Here is a 24300-nt window from a genome sequence, read left to right on the forward strand (position 1 = left end):
CTTAGAGACATTGCAAATGAACAAAAAGGGTTCGTTAGATAAGGACGCAGCCAAAAATTGAAACAAAAAAAAATACAAAAAAAAGTAATGAAGAAATTGTTTTGTATATTATACACATCGAACGAGTGTATGCAAAAAAGTTATACACGCTCGTCTGTATGTATCACATCAAATACATTGTGCCAATTCAATTCATCAACGAATGGGAAATATACAATGAAGATTTTTTTCGCGTTTTGTATTTTGTTTTCAAATCAAAGTTGATAAAAAACAAAAAAGAAAAAGAAAAAACTATCAATACAAAAAGATCTCCATAAAAAAAACAGTTTATAAAAAAAATCGCTTCCAAATAAGTTAACTTCAAGGTTGTCTCTGACAAGATTGACTCCGACAAACATGAAAAAAAACAAACATTCAATGCAAAACAACAAAATTCTTAAACAACAACAAAACAACAAACCAATAATTTTCTTTTTTTTCTTTGTATATATTTTTTTTTATAAAAAAAACTCACCATAAAAAAGTTAACCAAAAAAAAGTATCACAAAGTTATTAGTGAAAAACTCAGTTCTGTAAAAAAATTGAATGAATGAATGAATAAATAAATGAACGAGTGCATTAATGAATGAATAGGCAAACATAAGAACAAACAAACGAACGAACGAATGCAAAAACATGCATGCATGAATTTAGGAACATTTAAACAGCTATGTCATTGTATTTAATCTACTAAATAAATTATAATAATAATTATTATTATAATAATTATTATTATTTTTATTATTATTATCATTATTATATTACAATTATTAAATCTAACAAGTAAAGTTATCTCATTAAATATCATAGCAATCTACCTACAATTCTAAAAATTATCATAATTTATGTTATCTTCTTACAATTTTTGATAACATTCTGACGTGTCCGTGTGTGTGTGTGTGTGTGTGTGTACGTACGTGTGTGCGTGAGTGTATGTATATGTATGTAGATTTATATATGTGTATAAAAGATATGAATACCATAGTGAAAGTTAGTTACTGATTATCCTCATTTGTTTATATAAATATATATCTACTCGCATACATGTCACACACACACACACGCACGCACACACACACCACACACACACACTCCATATATATTCAAACATACATATATACAAACGTACACACACACAACCGAACACATAAACTTTAATTAATGTTGATGCTCTATCTTGATTAACTCATATACCAACAAAAATAAGAAGAGAAAGATAGAGTAAGAGAGAGAGAGAGAGAGAGAAAGAGAAAAAGAGAGAGAGAGAGAGAGAAACAAATAACCTAAAGGATAGAATGATTGGGAAAATTGAAAACACTCCCACAGGCAAGTAGAGCGGAGAAACATTCGCACATTTAAACTCGTCAAACATTGGTACAACACTCCTCTCAAACTAACTCTCGCCGACTACATCCATTTTTGTAATTATGAGTTCACATTGCTTGACGTTAAACACAATGCCATCATCGTCGTCGTCTTCATCATCGCTATCACCATCACAATCATCGTCTCCATCAACTGCGCGTTTCTTATCACCATCATCATCATCATCGTCGTCATCAATGACGCCGAGAATTTTCGAGAAAGAGATATTCTTCTTCTTCTTCTTTTTTTTACTTTTCTTTTTGGCTTTCCATTTTTTTTTCGGCGTAGCTTTCAGTTGCTTGACCGCCACTATGTCTCCACAGAAACTGAAGTTGTTGCATATGCTGTTGCCGTTGTTGTTGTTGCCGAATGATGTTACTGTTGCAGCTACTGCTGCTGCTGCTGACGATTTGCTGTTGAAACTTTTCGTCTTCCTGCTGCTAAACGTCTGGCATCTTTCTTGTTTAGTTAAGTAAAGTTTTTGTTGCGAAGTTGCTGGGGTGTTGTTGTTTGTGTTAGTGTAGGAATTGTTGTTGTTGCTGTTGTTGTTGTTGTTTTTGTTGTTGTTGCGGCTGTCATCTTCGATGTTGATGACGATGTTGTTGCGACTGTCTGCCACACAAGCGATCGACGACCGACGTTTCTGCTGACTTTTCAGCCTGGCCACATTCACATCAAAAACAAACTTGCTCTCGACGGCTCCCACTTTGCCGCCACCATGGACACCACCACCACCATCATCATCATTACCACCACCATCTACGACATCATTATCATCATCATTCTCTCTAGTTACAATAATACTGAAACATCCACCTCCATCATTATCATCATGTCCCTCCTCATCATCCTCATCATCATCTCTATCATCTTCCTTCTTATCAGCATTCTTATCATCGGTTTGATTGTTGCTCGTGTTGATGTTGTTGAGACCACAATCGTCTACGCGTTGTTTAGCGACGGCCTCCATGAACTGTCGCATGTGTGGGTAGTTGTCTAGAACTGAGACAAAATGCTCAACTGCCAGTGTGAACACGTTGCAATACGTGTCTGCCTTCACGCTGGCCACACGCTTCGTATTCGCAAGGAGGCAGACTTCTGATTGGTTGGTCGATGTTGGGTGGTTGTTGGTGATGAATTGATTTTTGACTGGAGCTAAGATGATAAGGATGAAATCATTCAACATTCAAGAATAAACAATAAAATATCGGAAAATGTCAAACAATTCAGCCGAAGCCAAGAAGAACAACATGCAAAAAAGAACGCAGAAGAGCACGAACCGCCGAAGTAAGACCCGTCTGATAACTTCGCAACGCATTTGCCTGTCTTAGTGAGAATGGAGACAGTTCCCTCTTGTAGGAAGAACATCTTATTGCCCAGCGTGCCCTCTCTAACTATCAGATTTCCGGGCAGGTAAACCTCTCCCTGCAGCTTCGCCAGCAGGTCAGATACGAAGTTTTGATCGGCTTTCTCAAAGAATGAGACAGACGAGATGAGGCTTCGACAGTTGAAGTTTACTATCTCCTGGAATGAATGAGTGAGTGAGTGAGTGAGTGAGTGATGAATGAGTGAGTGAGTGAGTGAGTGAGTGAGTGAGTGAGTGAGTGAGTGAGTGAGTAAGTGAGTGAGTGAGTGAGTGAGTGAGCAATTAGAAAAACGAATAAATGAGTCTGTTTGAAAAAATGATTTGATTGATTAGTTGTAAAATGTACACACATCATCAACATCACAATTGACACCACCATCATCACCCGCGTTTCAATCTACACCATCATCACCACCATCATCATCATCACCATCATCGTCACCATCATCACCACCATCACCATCATCAGAACCTCGTGAAGACACTCATTGACTTCGGCCAGGATGCTCGCCTCGTCGAACATCTTGCCTCTGTACCTGTGCTCATAATACTTCGTGATGCTTCGCCTCAGAGGCCGTGGCAGCTTTCTATACGACATGTATTCATCCACTTGCTGAAACTGAGTGAGTTAGTTCATTCCCTCATTCATTCATTCATTCATTCATTCATTCATTCATTCATTCATTCATTCATTCATTCATTCATTCATTCATTCATTCATTCATTCATTCATTCATTCATTCATTCATTCATTCATTCATTCATTCACTCACTCAGTCACTCATTCATTCATTCATTCATTCATTCATTCATTCAAACTTTTTCCTGGTACAATCGTTTCGAGATGCCAAAGGACTGAATGATGGTTGTGGACTGGCCGACGAACAGAGCGTAACACGTTGCTCCGGTCAGCATGCTTATCTGGGGGAGGGTGGTGGATGACGTCATCGTTTTCAGGTGTGATGATGATGATGATAATGATGATGGTGATGAAGATGATGATGATGAAGATGATGATGACGACGATGATGATGGTGATGATGATGATGACGATGATGATGGTGATGATGATGATGACGATGATGGTGGTGGTGATGATGATAAAATTTTAGAAATAAAATTTCATTAATGTTAGTGTCGTTGTTGTTGAATAAGTTAAATTTGTCAAAAATTAATGCAAACGCGTCGGGAAAACAACACCGCACGATCACACCAAGCGACAACTCCACACCACACGACAACCACACACGCCACACCTCGCGACAGACAGCCACACCACACGTCAGACAGCCACACATACATACAATGGTAAGCCAGACGTCCGTGGTACTCTGGGGTGGGTATCTGCCAAATCCAATACTGAGCATGTGTGAGAGGGCCTTGAAAACTGCCCACGTGTACTGTTCCGTCCAATCACTGTCCTGCTTAAACGTGGTTTTATCATTGATTGGCTGGTTGGTTGAATGTAAGGATGTGATTGGTCGGACAGTCTTTTATACAAATGTGATTGGTTGCATAGTCTTTTATACAAATGTGATTGGTCGGATGATTTATTGGCCATTGCTTGCCGTAAAAAACTCAACAATGCATCAACATTAAACAAACTTATATACAAAAAACTACACACATACACAAACATACACACATACACACATACACACACATACACAAACATACACACACACAGACGCAGATACCCATTCGACAAATTGTACAAATGTATTTTTATAATTGCGCCTCTAATTGAGTGAAATCATTCGTGATGCAGCAAGAACTGATTCTGACTTGCGTAAAAATTCTAAAAGTAGCAAAGAAAAAATTGCGGTGAGAGGGAAAAAGAAATATGAATTAGAAAAAAGACAGACAGACAGAAAAGCAGACGGACGGACAGACGGACGGACAGACAGACAGACGAGAAACAGGTAGACAGAAAGGTTCAGTGAGAAAGAGACACAACGAAATAGAAAAAACGAATGAACAAAAGATGGAGAAGAAAACAAAGAAAGAAAGAAAGAGAGAAAGAGACAGAAAAAGAGAGAGAGAAAGAAGGAAGGTTCTTATTGATTTTCAATATTTGATTGTTCCATGGACAGCGGCCGCCAAAAAGCAGCGTCATAAAATAAATCATATTTCTTGCGACTGACCAACCAACCAGGAATAATAATTACGACAACAAAATATTTGAGAGTTGTAATTATTAAAAGACAATTTATAATACATAGTAATATGGATAAATAATAATAATGATACTTTTACCAAAGCTGTTCCTTTATACAACCGTACGGTTAAACAATTTGAAATTCAACCAACCAACCTCCAGCCAATCAACTAACCAAACAACCAACCAACCAACCATCAAACTAACCGACTAAACAGCCAATCAACCACCGACCAGCCAGCCAACGTACTTTTAAATTTTCAAGGGCCGTCCAGCTGTCTCCAGGATAATGTTGAAGCATAGGGACGAACCACTGCAGGCACCCATTCCAATGCCCCAACAGCAGAATTATGAAGACCAGACTTAATACGTGCATGAAGCGACCAGCCATTTGAATAAACTGTTTGTATGTGTGTTGGTGTGTGTGTGTGTTTTGGCGTGTGATGTTGGTGTGTATATTGGTGTGTTTTGGAGTCTGATGTTGGTGTGTGTGTGTGTTTTGGAGTCTGATGTTGGTGTGTATATTGGTGTGTTTTGGAGTCTGATGTTGGTGTGTGTGTGTGTTTTGGAGTCTGATGTTTGTGTGTATATTGGTGTGTTTTGGCGTGTTTTCTGCTATGTAGAAGTGGGTGTGTTAAAATGCTTGTTGGAAACTTTTTACGATATTTTAACATTCCTTTTATGAGCTTTTTATTCTGTTTTTAAAAGCTTCTAAACTTCAAACTCTAACACACACACACACACACACACACACACACACACATCCAGACACACACACACACACACACATCCAAACACACCTACACGCATGATGCAAACACACACACATACAAGCACCCGCGCACATACAAACACACATATAAGCCCAGGCTTATAATTCACTAACATACAAAAATAACATTAAGTACACATGCACTAAATGTACTAGTTCGTGTGAGTAACACTAAGTGCGCATGCACTCATGCGTACGTGCCGTGCAAATAGTAGATGCTACAAGAAACGGATGAAGAGTACAAAAGTGTGTACACACAAGCAAGCTGGTGTGTCTGTGTACTGTACACGCTACAATGTTCGCGCGCATCTGCTAAAGTTTTCGTCGCCGTAGTAGTAGTAGTAGTAGTAGAAGTAGTAGTAGTAGAAGTAGTAGTAGTAGTAGTGGTAGTAGTAGTAGTAGTGGTAGTAGTAGTAGTAGTAGTAGTGGTAGTAATAGTAGTAATAGTAGTGGTAGTAGTAGTAGTAGTAGTAGTAGTAGTAGTAGTAGTAGTAGTAGTAGTGGTAGTAATAGTAGTAATAGTAGTGGTAGTAGTAGTAGTAGTAGTAGTAGTGGTAGTAATAGTAGTGGTAGTGGTAGTAGTAGTAGTAGTAGTAGTAGTAGCTGTGGTCATAAAAAAAATAATTATTGCAACGTAAATTATGATGATAGTAAAAAAATTACAGCATGCAAATAATTGTCCTGGAAGACAAAAGATCGGTAAATGAAATGACAACAATGAATAATAATAATAGTTATAATAAACAAAGAAACAAAAATGACTGAAGAAGTTGGGCGATATTTTATAATTAAACAAACTCACCTGCCCAAAATCCTGCGTGATACAAAAATGTGAATTTAAAAATAAATCTGTCTTGTCTATGGTATCGATGATGATGATGATAACGATGATGACAAAGATGAGGAAGACGACGACGATGATGGTAGTGGTGGTGACGATAGCGATATAACAATGCATCAACACACACGCATCCATACAAACATGTACAAAAAAACACAGACACACGCGCGCGCACACGGACACGCACACACATATACATATACACAGGGACACACACACATACAAACAAACAGACAGATAGACAGACAAACAAACAGGCAGACAGATAGACAGACAAACAGACAGACAGACAAACCAACCACTCTCAGCTGGATGAAGTATCTTCCAACACGCGACAACCTCAACAGACGCAGCAAACTCACAAGCTTCACAAGACGAAAAATTCTCAAAGCTCTTCCTGATAATGATGGCGGTAATAATAACACTAATAATAATAAAAAGAAGAAGAAGAAAAAAAGAAGAGGGAGAAGAAGAAGAGGAGGAGGAAGAATAAGAAAAAAAAGAACATTAATTAATTCAATAATTCTTTATAAAATGATTACATTGCGGTTGACCTTAATGAATCAACCGCGAGATGGAGAGAGATAAAGATGAAAAGAAAGAAAAAAGAAGAGAGAAAGATGGATACATGCACAAATACAAGGACCACCTGCATAAGCGATATGTGGAGAGCTAGCATTGTTAGGTGTGAAGAAGACGATGATGACGTCAAACGGAAGTGACGAAATGAGGTCAAGCAGGAACCAGGTCCTAACGTAATGCTGGGCTATCTTCTCTGGAGATAGTATCACCGTGTTAGAGTAGCTATCTAAGATTATACCTACACGGAGTGTATAACGGTGAATGTAATATACAATTTATTGTCTGTCTGTCTGTGTATATGTGTGTGTGTATGTATGTATGTGTGTGTATGTGTGTGTGCGTGTGTTTGTGTGTGTGAATCACGTGATAGCGTACCTGTCCTAAAGTTGAGTAGAACGTCGGTGAGAAAGATGACGTCACAGAAGCAGTTCATGAAGACCCAGCGAGCACCCAGCAAGATGTTCTCCGTGAAAAAGGAGATGGCGAGTGGGAGGAGGATGATGTTGACGATCAGCAGGCTGAACATCAAGAGGTCCCAGTATAACCTGTGCAGTGTGTTTGTTAGTTTCTGTGTTTGTTAGTCTCTGTGTTTGTGTGTTTGTTAGTCTCTATGTTTGTTTGTATGTGTGTGTGTTTGTGTGTGTGTATGTGTGTGTGTCTGTGTGTGTTTGTGTGTGTTTGCGTATATAATGAAAACAAGATAATGACGGTCAACATTTTATTGATTTGAGATGACGTTAATAATACGGAAATACACAGCAACACGCACACACACATTCACATACATACACACACACCTGCACACACACACGCACACGTGTATTTTCTTTCAGATAGTGGCAAACATTAGTACAATAGAGCGCGGAGAATAAATTTAATAATAAATAATCAAATGTCATGTACCTGTATGGGTATGTATGTGTACGTATGTATGTGTGTGTGTGTGTGTGTGTGTGTGTGTACGTATGTATGTGTGTGTGTGTATTTGTGTGCGTGTGGATTGATTAACACGGTGGAATTAATTAAATTTAATGGTGTCACAATATGGAACGAAAAGTTTTATTACCTAAAAATAGTTCATCGCAATCATTATCTCATCATTTTCATCAACATCATCATCAACATCATGAACAACATCATCATCATGAACATCATCATCAACATCATCATCATCAACATCATCATCAACATCATCATCATCAACATCATCATCATCAACATCATCATCAACATCATCATCATCAACATCATCATCAACATCATGAACAACATCATCATCATCAACATCATCATCAACATCATCATCATTGTAAACGTCATTGCCACCAGGTTTTGGAAAATGCAATTCAAGACAAAATTTGGTTCCCGGAAATGTTGGAAAAGAGGAGTGAGAAAGGGAGAGAGAGAAAGAGAGAGAAAGAGAGAGAGAGAGAGAAGAAAGAAAGAAAGTTGTTGGTCTTTGTCGTCCCCGATGTGAAGAGCGTAAACTATTGCTCTGAGTATGTGTGTATGTGTGTGCGTGCGTGTGTGTGTGTATGTGTGTGCGTGTGTATGTTTAGCTGGTCAAGATGTTTACATTGTTATCGATTTCATTGGCGCTATTCAGTTGTTGATGTTATGTTTTGTTGATGTTGTTGAGCGCTGTTTAAAATGTTGTTGTTTTTGTTGTTAAAAGTTTTCTTAATGTTATTGTTGTTTTTTAAGAGAGTGTTGTTGTTTAAGATGTTAATATTGTTGCTTAAGATGTCGATGTTGTTGTTTGAGATGTTGATGTTGTTGTTTGAGATGTTGATGTTGTTGTTTGAGATGTTGATGTTGTTGTTTGAGATGTTGATGTTGTTGTTTGAGATGTTGTTGGTCTTTTAACAGTCATAACCCTCCAAACGTTGTCTCTATATGACGTTAAAAAAGCACTCTAAAAAATAACGAAACAGGCAAATTTTTTTTTATAATAAACACACAAACATACAAACAATCAAACAAACATACCAACAAACATACAAACAAACAAACAAACAAACAAACATACAAACAAACAAACAAACAAACAAACGAACGAACGAACGAACAAACAAACAAGCCAAACACGGGCACACAAACGGATGTATACATAGCAAAAATAAATTTTCTACGGGAGGGTGTACTAGTAAGTAATAGTAGTAGTAGTCATTGAATTCATTTTATTTTCATCCTTCCATCCATCTTTTGCTTCCTCTCTTTAATCTCTCTTCTTCTTCTCTCTCTCTCTCTCTTTCTCTCTCTCTCTTCTTTTTCTTTCTCTCATTCATTTTTTCCTCCTGAGAAATGCCGCATCCAAAATTAAGTGCTGGCTTTCGAATCCATTCACTATCTGCTCATCCGTTTGTCTTGTTTTCTCTTTGTGTTCGTTCGTGTTCTTCCATGTTTGTTCTTTTGTTCATTCATTCATCCCTTCCTTCATTCGATCATTTATTCATCCAATCATTCATTTATTCATGAAAGAAGAAGAAGATTGTTAGCTTATTCATATATTTGGTCGCATATCGATTTCAGATGTACGTACATAAGAATATGTATACATGCATGTAATATGTATGTATGTACAGTGCGTGCATGCATGTATGTATGCGTGTATGTATATATATGTGTGTGAGCCTACATGCATGTATGTATGCATGCATGTACGTGTGTGTACGTGTGTGTACAGGCGTATTTTTCAGAAGTTGAAGAAGAAAAAGAAGAAATGAGAATGTTGATAAAAACCATCATCATCTCGAGAACGATATTTTATGCAGAGCCTGATTTCAAGACGTTCCATTCACTCACTCACTCACTCACTCACTCACTCACTCACTCACTCACTCACTCACTCACTCACTCACTCACTCACTCACTCACTCATTCACTTCCTCACTCAATTTATCGCAGCTCATTAGCAGTGTTTTAACGTTTTGTCACGATTGTAAATAAAAATGTGCATAGTTTTTAGCGTGTTATGCCATAAATTCTAAACATTTTTCAACTCCCCACTTTCCACTCTTACAAATTTCTTCACATAGTTTTTGCAGGCTTTTGGTGTATGTGTGTGTGTTTGTGCGTGTGTGTTTGTGCGTCTATGTGTGTGTTTGTGCGTGTATGTGTGTGTGAGTGTGTGTGTGTGTGTGTGTGTGTGTGTGTGTGTGTGTGTGTGTGTGTGTGTGTGTGTGTGTATGTCTGCATAAACAAACAATTCATCATTCATCAGGCTATATCAGTTTGTCCGAGCGCTAATATTGATGTACAATGAACAAATATCAGATGAATTTAATTTCTTTCCCTAGCTAGCTAATGTAATCAATACATTCTTGAGTGTGTGTGCATGTTTATTTTCGTTAAAATTTTGCTTTTTCGTTTATTTGTCGGTTCATGTGTTTTGGTTTTCTAGTCACACAATCAATCAACCATTCAAATAATTCATCATAGTAGCCACAGCAGCAGCAACAAAAAGAACAGACACCACAAACAATGGAAGATGTTTCAAGACTAATTTCACCTCAAAGTTGATCTTGGGTGGATGATCCAGTCTCTGTGTTGCGATTGCTGTTTCCTGGCTCTCTCCTTGCGGACGAGTTTTTTATTCCCGAATAATTTCATCGCTAATTTGTTGTCGGTTGGTTTCAAAAATGACCAAATCTGCTCTCTGAACGTGTTGTTGTTGATGTAGTAGTTGTTGTTGTAGCTGTTGTAGTAAAAGTTATTGTTGTTGTTGTTGTTGCTGCTGCTGCAGTTGCGGTTGTTTGGAGCAGATGAGGCCTTTGTTTGTGGATGTTTAGTAGCGGATACCGTGTATTGTTTAGCACTGCTGCTGGCGCGTGTCTCATGATGCTGGCGCTTCATTGGACGGATGTCTTCGTAAATGCTGTTGGTTGACGATGCGATTGTGTGGCTACTGCCGCGACTGCTTTTACTGCTTCTGCTGTTTGACGAACTGTATCGGTGACTGGTGAAGTTGTTGTTGATGTTTGCTGCGAAGTTTATAGTGTTCTCGTTTGAGAAGGTGTTGTAGTTGGCTTGGGAAATATATGAAAAGTTGAAATTTTGGTTGTTTTGATTTGACCTGACGTTGCTGGCATTGACCTTGTTGATGTTGTTGATGTTGTTGTTGTAATTATAATTAACATGAACAGTGCCAACTTTACCAGCGCCAGCAACAAAACAGCCATCGTCGTCGTCTTCACCCTCAACCTGAAAGCCATTTGCATTCAAATCAGCATCAACATGAATCTGCGGATAATGATAATTTGAATCATTAACAGTAGCAGTAGTTGCAGTAGCAGCAGCAGCAGTAGTCGTAGCTGCAACAAAACCATCATAACTACCACAAACGTTTCTTCTTACGTCATCATGAACAACAACGTCATCATCCTCTTCAGAATTTGGGTATATCTCGTTAACTTCATCGATAGACGTGTTGATACCCATTAATTTTGATGTTGCGGTATTCGTACCAATCATTTTTGAAGATGTGGAAGTTGTGGTTGTAGCTGTTGTAGTAGCATCTAAAACGCTGGAGTGACGTTTTTCGGCGCGCCTAGCCACACTAGTAGATGTTCTGCGTAGTTTTTTCTCGTGCGAGTGGTGTCGGCTGATGTGGCTGCTGTCGTCAGCGACACCGTAAAATCTTGAAATGAAGCGGCCACTTGAGGAGATTTCTACCGCGTCTATGCAGTCCACGCTGAAGTACTGAGGACCTGATTGGTTGGTTGGATGGTTGGTTGGTTGGTTGGATGGTTGGTTGGTTGGCTGGTTGGTTGGTTGGTTGGTTGGTTGGATGGTTGGTTGGTTAGATGGTTGGTTGGTTGGTTGGATGGTTGGTTGGTTGATTTGTTTGTCAGTTGGTCGGTCGGTTGGTTGGCTGGTTGGTTCGTAATAATTAGGATAATTAAAATAGTATTTGTAGTATTATTCTTGGCATTAGTAGTAGCCCTAGTAGTGGTCGTAATAGAAAAAGTAATGTATTTAATCAAATTTTTAACCGGTCGTCATTTTCCTTTGATCTATCTTCATCTCATTTACATTTTTTTAAACTCTAACTTCTTTTTCCTGCAGGTTCTAGTTAGGAATAGGACATTCGGTGTATATTCTACGCTCAGCACATCTTTGATATGTTTGCATGTTAGCATTCGTTCTTACAATATATAATATTTGTTAATTTTGTAACATGTGTGACTGTGTGTGTATATATTGGTACTATCATATTTTGCCCTTCATTTTGTATTGTATGTATGCATTTTGTGTACATTTTTGTATGTATGTATTTGTGTGCATTTGCGTATGTATGTATTTTGTGTAAATTTTTGCATGTAGGTATGTATTTATTGTATATTTTTATATGTGTCTGTGTGTGTGTTTTTCTATTGTATATTCTTGTATTGATTTTGTCGAAGCATAGTCAGTCGGTGATGAATCACACGTAGAACTTGTTTAATTATATTCCTACTGCTACTTCTACTACTACTATTACTACTGCTGCTGCTGCTGCTGCTGCTGCTACTACTACTACTACTACTACAACTACAACAACAACAACAACAACTACTACTACTAATACTATTACTACTTTATACATTCATTACCAAGAAGATAGGATGAGAATGATGATGATGATGATAAAGAAGAGAGTGCAGTTAATTATGAATGCAATGTTGGAGGGCTGGACTAACCTGGTCTCTTCTTCTCGAACACGACATCACTGCTGCCAGGCTTCGTGTCGATTGACGAACTTCTGACTGTGTCACCCTCCTGCGCCACTTTCGAACTCTCACTCAACGGCACTCCGTGTCGAGACCTTTTGGAACCTATATAACCCCCGCTGCTGAATCGAAACCGAAACATCGGTCTCGAAGTACCGGATGTGGACGGTTTGTCGGTATTTGTCGGTGCGATTGGTCCGCTTGGTCGCATCGTTTCGTTAACCGACTTCATGATGTTCACCGCGTTTTGAAATAATTTGCTGTGAGATAAGGAAGAGAAATGTAGAGCTTCGATGTTTTCGGTTTTCGTTCGAGTAGTAGAACCGGTCGATGAATGCTTTTTCCTACCGCTGTGCGATCGTTTGTCGCCAATTCGAACGCCTGAAAATAATCGCTGGTGCAAACCGACCGACCCGAAACAACCGGTTGATTTTCGAATATTCGATTGATCAAGTGCTTCGATGCAAATTGGATTTTCCAGCCGTAAAGAACGGTTTGCGTTTAGAAAACCGAACGGAAAGCAATGAGAAGAAGTGGATGTTGATGTGGCTGTGTAGGTGGGTGCCGGTGAAACTGGCATGATGTTTAGTGGGTAGGTTTGGTTGCTGCTGGTGGTGGTGGTGGGAATGTTATGAGACGCTGGTGGGGAGGCGATTTGTTGATCCTGATTATGATCGTCGATTGTTGTGGTCGTTGAACAGGTCCAGCTGGCTATTGGAGGAAACATGCCGTCGATCATTTCGTTGTCAGTGCTGCTGCTGGCGTTCGTTGCGGCTGTGGTGGCTGTGGCGGCTGTCGTGGCGCCGTGCGTGTTGAAGATGTTTCGATTGGCGTTGTATGGCAGGACAGATTCTGCCCAGAGTGATGCACGCTTCGATGTTAACATCGGTGAGTGGGCTTCCTCATCGTAGTCCTCTTCGTCTTCGGCGTTGTCGTCGGCAGGGTGGAGATGGATTGGCTGCTTGTGTTCTATTGTCGGCGAGGAAACCAGCGACGTGAAACAATGACCTTTGACCTGTTTGGTCAGAAAGTAACCTCTTCTGCGAGATTTAGCATTCGATTCCTTTGTCTCTGTTGTGTCCACTGTTTTGGCAGACTTCAGAGGTTGTTTTTTTGTTGCATCGGTGATGAATGTTGTCGTTAAATATGCGGCGGTGGTTTGTGAGAAGTCAAAATTGTCGCGATCTTCGCTGCCCTGTGGAGAGTTACTTTTAGATGTAGTTCTGTCGGCGGATGACGCGACTGTGTTACTTCGCGTCGTTTGGGAACTGCTCTGCTGCTGCTGCTGCTGCTGGTCTGCTTCTTCCTTCCAGCAAACATCGTTGATGGCCGTTTCAGACACCAAAGTTTCAACAGAATAATTTGTCTGTTTGGTTTTCACGAACGTGTCCGTCTTGCGTGGCTGACGTCTGGTGGGTTTCTGCTTGGAGCAGGACGCCAGCCTTTCAATGCTGTTAAGGACGGGAACCAGGACCGATTTGACGTTGCTCAGTGAGCTCGTGAGAGACTTGCTCGTCCGACTGTATTCCACTCTCACGCTGCGTTTGTGGGCGACGGTTTTGTAACTGTTGGCGTTGTTGCTGCTGATGTTTACGTCCGTAGTGTTGTTGTTGTTGTTGCTGCTGCTGTTGTTGTATTGCTTATTACTTCTGAACGTTTTTCTGAACGTGCTTTCGAAAGGACACTTGTACCTGGATGGTTTGGGGTAAACATTGAGTTGTGATGATGTGCTCCTGGAATGCTGGCCTCCACTCGTTTGGAGTGGAAAGGATGTGCTAATTTTTGTCGGTTTTGTGCTCTTTGTGGCTGTCTGATGTTTGTGAGGTGCCTGATCGTGAGAATACCGAATGTTTCTGCTTTCACTGTTGTTTGAATTGTACGAATGCGTGCTTTCAAAAGAGGAATGGCATTGAACTTTTTTCAACAGAACATCTTCCGCTGACGATCGATTGTTATAATGTTCCAAATAACGACTAGCTGATAAAAGCGGTTGACTCGGTCCAAATATATCCGACAGTAGAGGCTGACCAAAGTTATCCGACAAATACGAACACATAATCGTCTCGTTACCGATCTGTTTGTTGTTCTTTGCTAAAAGAGGAGCATCGCTTTCATTTTGAGCTGGTTCCGAAACGGCCCGTTTAAGCGGAGATGAACTCGGAGAGGCGAAGGTGAAGGTAAATGTCGGGGTTTGGCAGGGATCGTCGGTCTGGAATGCACCTCTGTGCTGTCTCTCTGGTTTCGCTCCAGCGTTCATCCTAGCTGTAGTTGTCGGCAGGTTTTCTGTATTCAAACGGGAGTCCTGTCGGTGCTACATGGCTGTCCGTCAAGATGTTCCAGTAGTGCTGCCTTTGCATTAGAAGTGCCAGAATGGTCGTCAAATGGAAATTCCTTTCCTATTTTCAGACGAAATTCTGACAAATGTAAACAAGTTCGTCGTAATGTTATGAGGAATGTATCATTACAATTGTTTGATATTAAACTATTAACAATCAGTTACTTATATTTTAATTAATTACAAAAATAATAATTGCTGTTTTAGTTAGTATAATTAATCAAAAAGACAAACATTGGGTTATAAAGAACTATTTCATTATTTAATTTAAAATGTACCAGCCAGCTTTTCGTTGGAAGCACTTCAGTCAGAAGAAAAAAATAATTTGTCTACAAAGATGTATACGCACGCACACACAAACATACATACATGCAAACACACACATACACTCGCATGCACTCATACATACATACTTTTTTAAATCATACATACATACTTTTTTAAATTGTATACTAAAATCAAAATACAGACAAATTTAAATTCATACAATTTACTAATAAAAATTATTAATATCTAATAATATTCTTCACAAATGCAAACTATTTTAAGCAAGCGTCTTAGTTATTATTGCCATTCTTAAGTGTATTGTATACATTTTCCATATGGTTATATATGTAATGCAATTATACACACATAAAATATAAACATATTCATCCACGCATATATATATATATATACATATATATACAAACAAACATACATATATTCATACATACATATATACAATACAGAAATACGCATATGAGTATGTGTTAAGCATAGTATTAAATGTAATTTAAAATCATCCAAGTGCACTAAAATTTTATGTATGTTTGTATATGTTTGTATGTATGTATGTATGTATGTATATATGTATGTACGTCTGTATGTTTGTTTGTTTGTATGTATGCTAACTATGACAAAGTCACTGTAAGTATATGTCTTTGCAGTGTCACAATTTCGTCTCAAATGCGTACATTCTCTGATGCGTACGTTTGCGCACTTGCACGCTATACACATACATACATACATAAATACATACATAAATACATACATACATACATGCATACATACATACATACATACATACATACATACATACATACATACATACATACATACATACATACATACATATATACATACATACATACATACATACGTACATACATACATACATACATACATACGTACATACATACATACCTTGGAGAGCCGGTAGATGTTTGGCGTGGGATGTTACGGTCCCTGGCACACTTGCCGAACGATATGTAAACCTGACAAGTAAAGAATGCGGTTTGGCCGCGGCCAGGGCAGCGGACGAAAAAATGAAAAAATATAGGAACGCCCTCCCCTCGATGGAATTCTTGCCAATATGTATCGAGGTTCGCGGCCCGATGGACCCCAACACCCTTAAATTTCTTAAGGCAATATGTAAAATGATCAGCGTCAGATCAGGCGACAGCAGGGAACTATTTTTCGCAACTAACCACATTTCGTGCTTGTTGCAGCGGTTCCTGCGTGTCTGTGTGCTTGAAAATATCCAACTGAATGCCGACATGTGCAATTAACGACAAATCAAAGTGTTAATACACTTGTTACTTGATGTTTGACGGTTCAGTGTCACTCATCATGTTTTGGTTTTAACATACATACATATATACGTACGTACGTACATACATATACACACATACATACACACATACACGCATACCTACACATATACATACGTACGTACATACATACATCCATGCATGCATACATACAAATGTAAACAATGTTTTTCATATGTTTTTCATCCGATGAGGCTAATGTATATTTATGCTAGTTCAAATGCTTGTTATCCATATTAATGCATTTTTTGTTGGCGGTTTTGATTGCTCTAAAAAATTGATTTGTTTTATTGTTATTATCGTTGTTGTTGTTTTTCTTATAAAGTGCAAATGTATCTAATTCTACCGTCTATAATCATCCCTTTCATGATAAATTTAAATTTAATGGGAAACACGAAAGTGGGCAAAAGCAGGTGTATGCATGTATTTCTGTATCTGTATGTGTATTTATGCGTATGTATGCATGTGTGTATGCATGTGTGTTAGTATGTATGTGTGTATAATTAGATTGTAGAGTATTATGAATATATACCAGGTATGGTAGACGCATTATTTTTATTCGTGTCGATTCTACGCATGTCATCTCTCTACTCTTAAATTTTTTATTTGTATTTTAATTTTAGTATCAGTATTCCAATAAATGTTTGTGAAAATAAAATCTTTCCAGTTATTCATCTCGTTGTTGGCTTCGTTGTATTTTCTAAATTATTTCACCGTAGAAAGTTGGGTTAAATTAATAAAAACAGATAAAAAAAATTCACATAAAATTACTTTTAAAACAAATTATATTGTTAAATTTGTTATACATAATAACTACAGTTCATTTGAAAATAAGTTTCATAAGTAAGATTGCAATATTCTACAGAAATTAGTAACGTTGCAGTGATAAATACCCATTAATCTATCTTAAAACCACTTTTTACTGATGTTTCTATCATTTTTAATGAATATTATCTTATTTTCATATGAAAATTGACTTTAAATTTGATTTTTTTACCAAATATCGTTGAAAATAAGCATAATGCAGAAAAACAGAGCATAATTTCGTGTAAAATCTTGATAAGTTAACGTTAAAAATTTAACTTTGATATTTTGTTAAATTTATCCATAAAATAAATAATTTTTGAATCGCCATTAATATTTTACAACATTCTTGGGGCAGTTAGTTACATTATCTAAAATTTTACCATTTCTCAACACTGATTGGTCATCGAATTTTCTAATCTCAAATTACTGACCAATCAGATGGCCGTCCTAGTTTATTTCGACCAATAGGAACATCGCACCAGATTCTGGGCCACTACAAAAATAGGTCGTGGCTGTTAAATTTTACACATGATCTTGCAACAGCAAACCAATGAGATCGTTAAATGTCTAAATTTTTGATTAAAATTGATAATTTTCCGTTCCAAAGTTGAATTTTTGGTTAGTTTTGATGTTATATTTCATTAAAATGTTATTTTTGGATATTTTACCGTAATTGGAGATCCTATGACGGCCAGGATTGTAATTTTTTTTGTTTGTAATGGGCGAATGGACGTCCAATAGAATTATTTGTTTACATTTTCATCTTTAAAACGTGAATTTTGACGAAATTTAATCATACTTTATTTAAAATGTCGAAAATTTATTGAATGATTTTTCTTTAAAGTTGAAGCAGGTATGTCCTTGATAACGAGCAAGCAATTAATTGATGCCCTGGTCGTTGTCAAGTAAGTTTTATTTTTTTTTTCAATAATTTATTTAAGAAAGATTGCCAATTAATTCATTTACTCAATAATCTTACCAATTGAGCTGCCAAATTTATGTATATCTCAATATTTTTATCCATTATAAAATCATTCATCATCATAACTTGATTAATTTTTGAAGTAATTAGGTCATTATTTTTCTAGTTCATTATTGTTATTGCTTTTTTTCCGTTCACGTGCATGAAATAATCCAAATTTAATTTTTCAGGAGTGAACAGAGTAAAGATGAATGTCACAACAACCTGACCATGAGTCTAGAGAAAGCTAAAGGAAGAAAGTATGAAAAAATTACAACAGTTAGCTTGGTAGAAATTAATGAGAATGGAGTCATCAAGAAAATTATGTTTCCAGCTCCAGCTGGTGCAGTCTCAGATGTTACAAACATTCCTAATGCTACAACCAGCAGAGCAAAGTCTTCAAGATCCAGGACAAAAGCTTCTCAAAGTGCTTCAAAAACTTCAAATCAGAGTAACATGTCGTGTAACACCACACCTCTGCTTTCAATTGCACCAAACCCGAGTTTAGTTCAAAATTTTGCAATCCTCCCAAGAGCTTCTAATCAACCACCACAAAATGTTGTCAACGTTCCACTGCAAATGAATCAAACAAATCCTGTAAACAACAAGCCCTTAATTTTAAACAATATGAGCAATTCCTCTGGTTTACAAAGTCCTCAAACAATAATCGTTCGTAATTCACAGCCTAACAGCTGCAATTTCAACATGAACAACAACACAAATCAGATGATGATGCAACAGAGCCAAGTGATGTTACAACAGCAACCACCAATTATAATTCAACAGCCTCTTATGAATCCAGGCTTGCAACAGAACGTTGTCTATCAGTCACCAGGCAGCCAGCAGGTCATTCACATTCAAGGAAACAGTTTTCAAAGCAACAATAGTGGTCAGTGCTGGGTACAAAATCAATTCATTCCATCCCAAAATGGCCAACAACAGTTTGTGCAAGTCTCAAACAACCTGAACAACAATACTGCTGTACAATATCAAATTGTGAACCCACAGAGAAATTACATTGAGCAATCAAGTCTCAATGTGGCAACAAATTCCAATCCCCCGATCTTCATCCAACCACAGCCCCTCAGCAATGCCATTGTAATATCACCCAACAACCAAAGAACTGTCTACATAAACCAGCCCAACGGCTTGACATCACAGATCCAGGACCACAGCAACATCCAACAACAGCCCAACATTATTACGGTCAATAGTAACAAAAATAACATGAACAACATCAAAAGCAATCAGATGATCATTCAAGTAAACAATAACAATGCACCACAGCCAGTTCAGCAATCAATGCTTCAAAACAAAATTTCTAACATAGTTTATTCAATGCAGACTCAAACAGTTACAAATCCAATGGTAATTTCCAATGCTAATATCACGATGCCTGCAAACAATTATGCTTCTCAGAAATTAAGGATGGTAGAAATCAGACCGAGCAATGAGAATTCACCTGCAAATGCGCCTGAGAAAGATGTTAACACGAAGGTTGCAATTCCTAGATTGAACAAAACTACCTCAAATCAGGTTAACAAAACTTTCAAATGTAAAAAAGTTGGTGGGGCAGTGAGAAATAACCCGCCAGAGAAACCTCGCCTGAACGTCATTGCACCTGTCAGTGATGAGCCCAATGTCGGCAGCAAAGCAAATTTAAAAGTTAATTTATTCAATGAGGAAAAAACTGATCAGGATGATGTTCATAGTGGTGGTTTCAAATTGAATGTGGAATCGCAATTAAACGGCAGCATTAATAACGACGATGTCAAATGCACACTTGAAAGCCCATCGAAGAACGTGTCGCCCACAAACAACAACCAAGGCAGCTCGCCACATATCAACAGCAGCAGCAACAACAACAAAACATCACTGAACAACAAAAATGCTCCATTTATTCTGTTCAATAATCTCTCTGCTGCACCACAGAAACAAAGCATGGAAAACGAAGCAAAACGATTAGAGGCCATGAAATCGTACAGACAGATAAGACCCAAACCGACAACAGCTACTACACCAACCACACCACCGGCAGCCACAACTATCAACAAACAGTTGAATGAAAATAGTGAATTAGTGAAAGAAGATAACGACAACAGCAAGAATGGAGAGAATTTGAATGATAAAATCCCAGCAAAAAGAAAAAAGTTGGCAATTGTTGAAAATGATTTGGCAATAGCCCAGATGTTGAGTAATGAAGATGATTCAGACAGTGAAGGTGATTTCGAAGACTGCGGTAGAAGCATACAGAGAGCGAGGAAAGGTAGAAAAACTATGTCTACAGACAAATCTTATAAATGTAAAAATTCTGTGTCACAAGGATCGCTTCGTCACTACCCGAGAACGAGATCCTCAACGAAAATGAATAAACATTAAAATAATTTGTGTATAAAAACGCTTCAAGTTATTTTTTGATTACTTAATTCTTTTTTTGTGCAATTTTTTATAACTTTTCAAAAAATGGTTTTCATAAAAATAATTAAAAATGAAATAAACAGAGATTGATAATTATTATGTTGAGTTTTTCAATTATTTTATTACAAATAAGAAGAGATTTTCCATTTCTATGCACTATCACCATGTGACGTCATCGGTGACCCCAGATAAACATCGAGCTAGGTGGCCGTCTTTTTCAATCTGACTGAAACTTAAATGAATTGTTAAAATTTGTTTGATTAAATGGTTATTTTATTATTTAATTGCAAAAGTTTTAAAGTGAATCTAACTTTAACTCAAATTCTTTCAGGCATATAGGGCATTGTTCTTTCTTTACTTTTTTTGGTGGCAAAATGTTAGAAGGAGGTTTCAAAGTTGCGTTGTTAGTGTTGGTATCCATTTTTATTTGATTGAGAGGTGGTTCACTTTGGTGTTTATTTACTTTGTGGCCTGTCAGCTTTCTAGATGAATTGGCATTTGATTGATCTTCATTTGTTGGTTTTGGGATGACGAATGTTTCATTTTTTGTTGAATATTTCAAATTTTCAACTTTACTTTTCTGGCTTATAACATCTTCAAGCCTCGTTTTTGATTCTTTTTCATGATTTTTAATTTCTAAAAATGATCTCCCGAAGAATGTTGCATGCATGCAGTTCGTACAAGGTCTCGGAAGTGCCTGCCAGTCTTTCTCATTTCCGTTCCTTAACATTTTGCTGTCATTTCTCTGAATCTGAATCAATAAATAATTTCAGTAAATGTATTAAATCAGTTAGTAATTTGGTAATTGTAGTTGAATTACTACAAGTTTGTCTGTAGTGTCGTAGTGATATTTGTTGCAACTTTGAAAAGAAAATTAGTATTTATTCAAATAATTTAAATTTACTTAAATCAATTATTAATGAATTTTCAAACTTGTTGCAACTTTCGAATTTCCAGAGCTGTTGTTGTTGGCAGTGGTTGCCATTTAATGAATGGTCTGTTGCTCGTTGTAAATGCTGTTGAGGTCGCTGTGGCTGTTACATTTTGCTCTTTGCTGAGTACATTTTCATCTGGAATTGCAGACCTTTGTGGATTTTATTTTATCTTGTTTTAATTTTAATTAAACAAAAAACGAGTTATAAAAATTTTTCAAAATGACCCAACCTCAAGCACTTTTCTGGTGGCAATTTATTTGAACTTGTTTCGTGTTCTGAGCTTTCACTGGTTGTTGAAGTATTTTGTGCATCAATTACATTTTTGTTTGTAAGTTTCTTTGATTTTAGACTGAGTTTACTTTTTTTTATCATAGGTCTACACTACAGACGTTTGATTCCTAAAACATTTGGTCTTTTGTATTTGGATGGCTGGTTCCTATCCTAGCATTTAGTATTTTAGTTGAACAACTGCCCCTTGAAGTAAAAGATGCGTGTTCGTTTCAAAAATATTTAAACATTCTAATATAACATTTCATCCTCTAAAATATCATATAAAACAAAACTCTCTCCAGTTTCTTAGGAGCACACTTATAATTTGATTGAATTAAGCGTCACCCGTACATTTCTAAATTTACGTCACTGGTAACTAGAAAGTATAAAAAAATCGCAAAAAATCCATTTATGTGTACATTTCAGAAATAATTGTATATCTTAATAGACAATTTTATCCTCGAAAATATAATATAAAATAAAACTTCGTTTAGTTTGTCAGGAGCCAACCGTTTTCAATTGTTTATACTTGGAGTCTTGTTGTCCATAGTAATACAACTAGAATAAAATAGGTAATAATATATATAACTCAAATAAAATTAAGGAACGTCGACATCAGACTGCAGTAATGTTTTGATTGAAACGTCACAACTTGTTGACATTTTCAAGCTATTTTGACCAAATTTTTTGAATATTAATAAAAATGGTTAAATTCGTTATTGCCGGACCGGCCGATTGTCCGTACTTCGCAAAAATTGAAGTCCTAGCTCAAACAATGAAGTCCGTTTTGCCTGATTTTGATTACAGAGCCGTCCTTGTCAGCCCTAAAGAATGGAATGTACGTATATAAAATAGCGTGAGTTTTCCATTTATTGGAAAAATTTCGTCTATATCTGATGTAGGTGTACATATATTTGTGCGATTAACAGACATTCGTGGATGAAATATGCATCAGCAACAGATGGAATAAGGTGCGGAGATCGCCTTTGATTTGGCGAGAGCCCTTGGAATTTGGAGGACCTAAATTATATTTTGGCAGTTTTAACGAATTTCAAGAGTACGCATATTTGTACTACGGCATCGAGAATACGATGTCGAGTAATGACATGAAACAACTGGCTGAATCAAATTTTAACAGCCGTATTAAAGAAACAGTCGTAAGCATTTCAACTAAAAGGTCTTCCTCATTCGTTTTTAATTTAATTATTTGCATATAATTTTATAGAGATAACTGTTGTAAATGGCATTCATTATTTTTCCCATAGCAATCTAATTGTGACAATTATTTTTGCTGGGTCTGAGCTGGCTTACTACTTCATACCTCTGATTGCTAACGGAACCATCTTTCCAGACAACCACATCATCTACGTGCGTCTATTCGACAATACCGAAGTAGAAAGTTCATATTTGGACCACTTGGTGCACGAAATTGAAGACATGTCGAGTCCTTTCATTCGACAAATTACTATTCATAAGAAACATTTGTCGGAAGCTGTGGACGGTGCACACGTAGTCGTCATTTTTCCTTCCATCTCCAAAATGGAAGATTTGATCAGAGAGCCAGAACTTAAAAAGATTGGGCACGTTATTTTCAATTGGGCTGGTAAAAACCTTTTTTAACTTATATTTTAGTAAATTTAACACACATTTTCAGTATAATTTCAAATATTTGTTGCATATAGTTGATGAAGTTAAAGTGCTGGTAGTCTATCAATGTGTGAGAGATACAGACATGAATCTTTGTAACTTACGAATGTCTTTGACGTCTGTTCTCCCGCCCGAGAATATTCTTGCAGTTACAGGTTAAACTTTTTCTGTTCACAAAATTATTATTTGTTTTTATATTTATTCATTTATAACAAATAAAATTAGGAACATTAATGAATAGAGGGAAAAGATTATTAGCAGAACAATTGAACATCAATTCAAATCAGATCTCCAATCTTTTATTTTGGGGCTTCTGCTCTAAGAGTGACGAAAGTTTTATTGTAATTTTTTGACAAATTAATACTAATAAATTATCAATTTAATTATTCGCTTATTAAACTACTAAAAAATAGTTTGATATCGAACACGCGACAGTCGAAAATTGCATAAAATCAGCCATTTTTTGCCCCAACATAAAAAATCACCTCACCCGTCTCATTC

The 24300-nt window shown here is 37.0% G+C and overlaps 4 protein-coding genes across 4 annotated transcripts; 2 read left to right on the forward strand and 2 right to left on the reverse strand.

The window, feature by feature from the left end:
- Positions 1 to 2329: 2329 nt before the first annotated feature.
- On the reverse strand, positions 2330 to 10801 carry HELRODRAFT_120098 (hypothetical protein; the record flags this gene model as incomplete). Its single annotated transcript, XM_009032634.1, has 10 exons — positions 2330 to 2502; positions 2685 to 2928; positions 3243 to 3389; positions 3590 to 3691; positions 4075 to 4194; positions 5179 to 5328; positions 6829 to 6938; positions 7188 to 7349; positions 7487 to 7668; positions 10635 to 10801. Coding segments are annotated over 10 exons (1557 nt in total), but the record flags the coding sequence as incomplete, so codon positions are not given.
- A 7622-nt stretch (positions 10802 to 18423) lies between these two features.
- HELRODRAFT_182366 (hypothetical protein) lies at positions 18424 to 20908 on the forward strand (the record flags this gene model as incomplete). Its single annotated transcript, XM_009032635.1, has 2 exons — positions 18424 to 18473; positions 18721 to 20908. 2 exons carry the CDS (start codon positions 18424 to 18426, stop codon positions 20906 to 20908), a joined length of 2238 nt encoding a protein of 745 aa, XP_009030883.1.
- A 198-nt stretch (positions 20909 to 21106) lies between these two features.
- Positions 21107 to 22505, reverse strand: HELRODRAFT_182367 (hypothetical protein; the record flags this gene model as incomplete). The annotated part of the gene is made up of 5 exons (XM_009032636.1): positions 21107 to 21179; positions 21259 to 21698; positions 21881 to 22031; positions 22112 to 22168; positions 22498 to 22505. 5 exons carry the CDS (start codon positions 22503 to 22505, stop codon positions 21107 to 21109), a joined length of 729 nt encoding a protein of 242 aa, XP_009030884.1.
- A 350-nt stretch (positions 22506 to 22855) lies between these two features.
- HELRODRAFT_182368 (hypothetical protein) lies at positions 22856 to 24152 on the forward strand (the record flags this gene model as incomplete). Its single annotated transcript, XM_009032637.1, has 5 exons — positions 22856 to 22990; positions 23082 to 23329; positions 23418 to 23755; positions 23835 to 23954; positions 24025 to 24152. The coding sequence occupies 5 exons, from the start codon at positions 22856 to 22858 to the stop codon at positions 24150 to 24152; spliced, it is 969 nt and encodes a 322-aa protein (XP_009030885.1).
- Between the last annotated feature and the right edge of the window lie 148 nt (positions 24153 to 24300).

Source organism: Helobdella robusta (genome assembly GCF_000326865.2).
Source record: "Helobdella robusta unplaced genomic scaffold HELROscaffold_85, whole genome shotgun sequence".
Classification (NCBI taxonomy): domain Eukaryota; kingdom Metazoa; phylum Annelida; class Clitellata; order Rhynchobdellida; family Glossiphoniidae; genus Helobdella; species Helobdella robusta.